Source organism: Artemia franciscana, chromosome 13 (assembly GCF_032884065.1).
Source record: "Artemia franciscana chromosome 13, ASM3288406v1, whole genome shotgun sequence".
In the NCBI taxonomy this organism is placed as follows: domain Eukaryota; kingdom Metazoa; phylum Arthropoda; class Branchiopoda; order Anostraca; family Artemiidae; genus Artemia; species Artemia franciscana.
In genome coordinates, this window is record NC_088875.1 from 23,487,171 (window position 1) to 23,494,910 (window position 7,740).

Genomic DNA, 7,740 nt, shown 5'->3' on the forward strand with positions numbered 1-7,740 from the left:
TAAGATTCACTTGTGAGGGTGAACAGAAAAGTGGATCAACAGAAATTAGCCTATCATTCAAATAAGATTGAAACCAAGAAAATACATTTCCCCTTATGCCAAAACGAGACATCTTCGATAGAAGTGGGTTAAGAAATCGAATGCCTTACGGATATATAGGAATATCGAAGCCGGACTGAATCCCGAGTCTAACCCAGAATGTATAAAATTCAAAAAGCTCATACTGGCATCATCAGTGGACTGTTTCATTCTGAAACCGAATTAAAAATCAGGAAGAAATTTTTAGATTTTAGAAAAGTAAGGAGACGAGAAAGCATAGCTTATAAAAATTTTTACTAAATAATGATAAAATTGAAATTGATTGATAATTTGCTTGACCATTTTTTGGTCCACCTTTATGCAAAACAACAATCCGAGCACGCTTGAGAATATCCTTTGAAATTTGAGTATTAAAATTTAAATTTCATGGCATGTTGTAGGGAATGATGAAAAATGGTTGGAAGGCAATTAGTCCCCCCCCCTATGCCCTAATTAGCTACAATCTCCCCAAAGAGATCTGATGAAAAATTTTAGCATAGCCATATTGATCAAAGAAGCCAAAAAGTCGAATAATTATTCTTTCAGGGATGACAAAACCCCCCATAACCCCATTTTTCTGTTTTCGCCAAAACCCTAATGTTTTCTATAGTCGTTTTGTTCAATTTCTGTTCATTTTCGGTTCCATTTTTTCTTTACTAAAAATGTCTTGTCATTTTGAGTTTGAATTATTATAGGAATTTATTAGTTTAATACGAGTACTTTTCTTTGAATAACTTTTTTTCAGAAAGTTCTTTTTAGATAATTTAAAGGAAGCACACGTAATGTATTAACTAAAAATTTGTGAATTAGATTTGACTGCATTGGTTCTTAATGCCCCTAAATCGACCAAAAGTTGATTTCTTCCCGAATGAGTTTTAATTTGCAATATGATTAGACTGAATCTAGAGGCCTTTGACGAAGACAAACAACTCAGAAAGAAAATCAATTTTTTGGTTTTTAATGTTTCCCAAATATTGATTTTTGGTGCGAAAAACTCGTTTTTTTGCCCGTCTGCTCGAGAAATTTATAGCATATAGACAGGGACAGGGCAACGGGAACCCTCAATTACCGACATTAAAAAAGAAATATTAATTCTTGATTTAATTGTTGGTGACGTCCGATTTTCTTCTCTCTTTTTACAACAAAACAGAGCTTTTCAAAGCTCAAGATCTAAAACTGATCTTGACAGACGTTTATTTCGTGAATTAAAAAATAAACAATTACAACAAGATAGAACACAAAAAGATTTTAACTTGTGTTTTACTCATGATAATGCCTGATATTTGTGGAATATTGAAAAATTGTGAACGGGATTCAGTTACATGGGGTTTCAGCTAAATGGGTTGAGTTGCACATGGGCTCAGTTACAGGGAAGCTCATTTGTAAGGGGTTCATTTATACAGGAGTTTAGATCCACGGGGGCTTAGTTATAGGGGCTCAGTTGCTTGGAACTCAGTTTCACAAGTGCTCTGTTACTCTTTCACCTCTTGCAGCACCCATATTCCAGACTAAGATCAAAACATATTCAATGAAACGAGGAGAGACTATGAATGAGCAATCACCTAGATCTGCCTACCGCCATCACCCCTCATTCTATATATATCTGAAGGCTTACAGAAAATTAGATGACTTTGGATGAAAATTTGACCAGAAGTCCTCTCTATCCTCACCGATTCTTCTGTTTTTTTCTTTCCTTGTTTCACTGACAACCACTTTTTTTTACTCTCCGGTTAGGCCCTACCTTTTGCTCTGTATTTCAAAAAAAATTATGGTGGTAAGGTAAATTACGGCTTTACTGCTGTTACATAAGGTACTCTGATACAAAATGGTGTTTGGCCAACTTTGGTCTGGAGCCGGCCTAAGTTTAGTTATGATCTATTTCTTTCAGGATTCTTTGATGTAAAATTGAAAAGCCGCGAAGACTTGGATATGAAGCTATTCCGAAAAATATATCAAAATAACTTTTCTGAAGCAGACTGGTTCTTTTACATTCCTCAAGATGTTTTCGTCATTCTTGAAAATGCAAGATTAGCGCTAGCTAAAAAGGACCCCGAAACACCCTACCTGATAGGTTCCATAAATCATGGAGAAAAACTTGCATTTCTTGCAATCAGTGGAGGTTTTATCATGAGTAGAACTGCTCTTAAAAATGTCGTCAACGGCCTGAATCAAGGCAAATGGGAGACAAAAATCAAAGGCAACAAAGACATTGAATTTAGTAAGTATTCTGTCATTTGTAAATATAATACTCACCAAAGTTATTACTATTGTTTAACAAAAGGTCTACTTCGCGGGATTTCTGAGCCGTGCCTATTTTCAGGGGTTGGAGAAATTTTCAGCTACAGTGTTTAGCTCTAAATTATTTACTATCTCAAGATATTCGGCCTTCAATCTCTTGATGGTCGTTTCCATTTTTTCTCTATGGATTATTTCACTACCGCATTTCTAAATTTAATAGTTTAGCTGTTTATTCAATTCATTTACATACCCACATATGTGCATATATTCCATTTTATAAAGGAAAAAAATGGCCCACCTTTGCTCAGATCCCTCCCCTTTAAGTGGCGTCATTCCAGGATGAGTTTCTGGAATTTGTTTTCTTGAATTTATTTTTCGTTTGATAGGTAACAATGCTAACCATTCCAAGATATTTTTTTAATTCATAATTCTGGTTCTAGAAGTCTAGATCACGTGATGTCATTCTAAATAGATTCTTCCACAATTTCCAATCCTATGACGTGTCTGGTAATTTTTTGAGTTTGCAACACTGCTCATGGTTCCAGGATATCACGTTTCTAGCTTGAATAGTTTAGCTTTTTTTGTGCGTGTGCATGCTTGTAAACATATAAACATGAACGGACGAACGCTTAGATTTTATGCATACAAATAGCAGATAATGCAGCTGGGAACAAAAAATTGTGCGAAACCGCCTTGAAACTATTAAATAGTGGATAGATGTATCGGAAATTGGAAAATATTGGAAAAAATTGGAATATCAGAATATCGTATAAATCGGAAAAAAGCACCACTGAAAGCAAAACTTTAGGATGCCCTACGTTGAGGTATGCTATTATTTTAATATAATTACCGTTTATTTTCATATGACTTTTCGGGTTCAATTTTAAGATAGTTTGAGCTAAAACTCCCGACAGGCTAATTTTGCCACTTGGATGAAGCGGTATTACGTCCCTCCTTCAGGCCTGGAACGTGTATACAATTCCTGTGAATAATGAGGTTATTAAGTTTTGTATTTGTCACTAATGGTAGTGTTTTAACGAAGCAAACTCATCCAAAAAAAATTATTCAACACGAAATAAGTTTTAAGCTTTTTGTTTTTGTTCTGTTTTCTACCGTTATTTTTTTTCTGTTTTGTTTGTTCAAAAAGTGGGCTATACCAATCTGGGAGGGTGGGTGGTACGTGATAAATCCTAGTTTGAAGGTAATTTGCGTTTGCCTGACTCTAGCTACGGTGACATCCCATCCTCGGTTGAGCGACTACTTCAGATTCAAAATAATCCGATTAATGTTCTTAATTTAATAAGTAATTCAGTAGGTCACTATAATAAATTTATATCAAATATCCATTTTTCAGCTGTTACTAAGTATATTTTGGATTTAGATAAAGTTTCCAAGCGAGGTGGTAGTTTTTCTGTGCTTCAGCTAAAGTTCATGGATTTTTTTCTTCATTTAATGAGTTAAAACAAATAGTACGTAATGGCCATCCCGATTTTATTGGTCTTTGTGAGACTTTCCTTAATTCGAAAACTGAATCTCAATTGCATGTCTCTTGGTATAAGATGGAGTATTTGAACCGTAGCAGGATGACTAAAGGTGGCCTTGCTGTTTTTGTTTCGGAATATCTTCACTACTTTGTAAGACATGACCTGTCAAGAAATGAAGAAGGGGTTTTTCCGTCAATGTTTGTTGATTATTAAAACCCGAACTGAATCTTTGATTGGTTGTAATATATACCGGTCTCCTGTTGGGTCTGTTTTTTCTTTCCTTCAGATTCTTGATGAGGTTTTGGAAGCAATTCATCAACATTCATGTGAATTTGTCATCATGGGTGACTTCAATATTAATTTGTGTAACTGGAGGTCATCTTTTTCCTTGGATATTCTCTCAGTTATGCTGCCTTGTGGCACACTACCTTCAGCATGTATTCCAACTCGCATAACTGATACCACTGCTTCTTTGCTTGCTAATATTTTTTCATCGTTGACTTTGGTGTAACATTCTGTATTGATGAGTGATATCTCAGACCATTTACCTGTTTTGTTTTTTTTTTCGTTTATGATTTTTCTTACTCCTTACCAGGGAGGCACCCGGGAGCTTGTTTTTTGTCGTTAAAGTTTGATGATCAGGAGTTCGCTCTTCTTAGATCGTGGTTGGGAGTTCATTCGTGGGTATTTTTGAAAATAAATCTGATGTAGATTCACTTTTTAATTCTTCTTATGATTCTTTGAAAGACATTATATTTGATACTTGTTATACATCCCAGTGAATCCAGGATCGAAAAGAACAACCCCTTTGAATCCTTGGATTGTTCCTGGACTCCTTAAAAGCTGGAGGGAAAAAAATCTTTCGAAGGGCTACAGGTCCTCTAAGCCATCTTTGCGCGATTATCGAGTTCAACTTTTTAAAGTTTATAGAAGAATTTACAATTCCCTTTGCCGGAGGATCAAATCGTCATTTTATAATAGCAAATTCTCTGCCTATGCTAAAGAAGTTAGGAAAACATGGTAGATAATCAATTATGTTATAAAGCCATCTTCTCGGCCCCCTTCCATCCCCTTAAATGTTTTGATTGATGGTAAAATCGTTGAGCGCTAGCTGAAAGTGCAAAACGCACTTACTTCTTACTTTGCAAACATCACAAAAACTACATCCTTCTGCAAGTTCTTCTTCTTCTCTAAATGATTTTAGGTCTAATCTTGGGCCTCCTCGTCTTAAATCAATGGCTTTGAAGCCTTTCTATGAAGTTGAAATAGCCGAACTGTTAATGGTTTGAAGGCTTCTTCATCTTCTGGTCCAGACCGTATTTCTACTAATGTTGTCAGTTTCATTCTTCCTGTCATCGTTTCTGCTCTTACGAGAATTGTCAATATAGCTTTAGAACTTGGTGTCTTCCCAAGAGCTTTAAAGCGTGCTCGTGTTGTTAAACTTTTGAAAGAAGGTTCATAAAATGACCTGCTAATTATCGTCCTCTATCTCTCTTATCAGTGTTTAGTAAAATGTTTTAAAAATCTATGCTCTCAACTTCTTGATTTTCTTAATTCTAAACATTTGTTACATGATTCCCAGTTTGGTTTTAGGGCAAAGCACTTAGCTGAAAATGGATGTGTGAATCTCTTGAATTATAGACATACATCTCTTGCATCTTGTCTGATATCTGCTGCTCTTTTTCTCGATGTACGAAAAGCATTAGATTCAATATCAATATCAAAACTATATGATAAAGCAAGGACTCTTATAAAGGATACTAATTGTTCCATACATAAACCGTTACTTGACTGAAGATCTCTCTATTTTCTGTTTTATGATTCTTTTAATTTTTCGTGGTTACATGGTCAGCTTCCTGCTGCCCTATGTAATGATATATTTTATTTCTGAAACAATCAACTTTTTATATCCACACTTCCAATAATTTACTAATACCTTGTACTCCGACAATACGGTCTGACTTTAACCCTCTGATAGTTGTAACATTATTTGGAACACTTTTACACAGTCTACATGGGGCTGCCACTCGTTTGGTATTTTCAAAATATGTTAAGAGATTTTCTTACAAATAATTAATTTTTCCTCAGCTCCCCGTTGAAAAATGTTTGATGAACGTATTTGCTTAATTTTTCAGTTTTGTTTCTCCTCTGTTTTTTCCTGGCCATAGAGCCTTACGGGTCCCTCTATCTTGAATCTCTTTTTTGTATCGATATCATTAGTTTATCTCTTTTTTTCAGCAGGGCTACTAGGCCACCACATGATCGGGGCGATGGTTTTAATGAAGCATTTGAAAGCTAATGCTTATTTTTATGTACTTTTATTAATATTTATTAATAGCAAAAATAAGATACAATTTTGAAAAAAAATTAATTTTTGGTGCAATTTTCAGATCATTATCTGTATGACGCCGTACTCTAATTTTAGAAGGTAATTTAGTTACATTTGTATAGATGATACTTAAAAAAAACATTGTGACGTCATGAAACCAAATGTAAGAAAAAAAAGAAAAGTAACTGTATTTTTGGTTCCAAATAATGTTTGATATTTTTTGCGTGTGATATATACAACCAAAATAATAGTAGTTCAACTTCAAATTACGCCAGTTAAAAATATTCAGTTCCAGAACAAAAATAATAATAGTAGTAAATATTGACTTATCAAGCGTCAAATGAGTCAACAATTTCATGGTTGCAGCAATAGGTACAACATACTAAAAACCGAACCACAGCTCATAGTTACCGAAAGCTTAAAAACATCCTTTGAAAAAAAGTTCTAGAAAAGTTTCGCAGTTTGATTGCCAATAGCTGTTTGTTAAGCAGTACTCAAAAGGAGAATTAGTAGACCACTGTAGATCAGAAGGGTTAGAGTGAGATTGAATACACAATACCCAGATAATCTTCTATTCTAAAACATCCTAAAAAATAATTTTTGGTGATTATTTCAAAAGTGTGACAATGTCACGTTCGACTTCTAGACGTGACAGTAACGAAATAATCAAATGCTATAGCAGCAGGAAATCAAAACAGCTAAATTTCATGTTTTACTCACAAACTATGAAGGGGTTGGTAATGATGCTTCTATGTTAGATTCAGGTGATTGGGCAGTGGTTGTTATTAATGAAGGTTCAAACTAATCTATATAATACTTACTATTAGTAAATCATCTACAAATTAAAATTTTTTCTCACTAGGCGGTTTTGATTAAGAGGTGTTTTTTTTTTATCTTGGATACTACGGGTCGTGGTCAGTTCCTTACTAGGTTGGAGCTATCCTTGTAAAAAAGATAATGATAATCAATCAGATCAAAGATATGGGATATCGGATGGTAACTGATATCAGATTCAAGATATCAATCAGATTAGATGAAGATAGATGCCGACAAATACTTCTAATACGTCAATTGCATGGCTTTCAACAATATAATGTTAGTTACATTCTTAGTAATATGCAACTTTTTATTTGACTTGAAATATTGTTTTTCATTTAATTTCTTCTTTCGCTTGAAAAGCCCGCTTTCTTAATGGACTTGGAATTCGGACCGAAGACAGCGTGGACCAATTTGGGAAAAGAAGGTTTTTACCCTACGGGTTGGACCATCTTCAACTTGGAAATTCTTCTAGCATGTATAGAAAATATTTTGCTGAGAATAAGGTTAGATATTTTGATTTAGTGACCAGACGCAATTACAAAAATGAATTTATAGTTACAGTCTTAAATTTAGCAGACGACATCAAGAAAAGTACATACTAATCAATAATGAATTTGCTAATGATGAATCTGTTATCACTAGAACTTAACTCATAACTAATTCCTACAGCCCTTTCAATTTTGAACTTGAAAAACCTCAAAATGTTTATAAAAACTAAAACGCGGTCAAAACAATCGAATATATTGTATTTGGGACATTCCAACGAAAATGGTTTCTTAACCAAGCATTCAC

The 7,740-nt window shown here is 34.3% G+C and overlaps 2 protein-coding genes across 2 annotated transcripts in view; one reads left to right on the top strand and one right to left on the bottom strand.

Moving 5' to 3' along the window:
• Positions 1-7,740, bottom strand: part of LOC136034680 (uncharacterized) — a 285,081-nt gene that overhangs the window by 83,853 nt on the left and 193,488 nt on the right. The gene's annotated exons all lie outside the window — the stretch shown is intronic.
• The window catches only part of LOC136035047 (glycoprotein-N-acetylgalactosamine 3-beta-galactosyltransferase 1-like), a 17,105-nt gene that overhangs the window by 1,466 nt on the left and 7,899 nt on the right, over positions 1-7,740 (top strand). The window contains exons 2-3 of the mRNA XM_065716645.1: positions 1,967-2,296; positions 7,309-7,451. Coding sequence (XP_065572717.1) covers positions 1,967-2,296; positions 7,309-7,451 — 473 coding nt within the window. The remainder of the gene's footprint in view (positions 1-1,966; positions 2,297-7,308; positions 7,452-7,740) is intronic.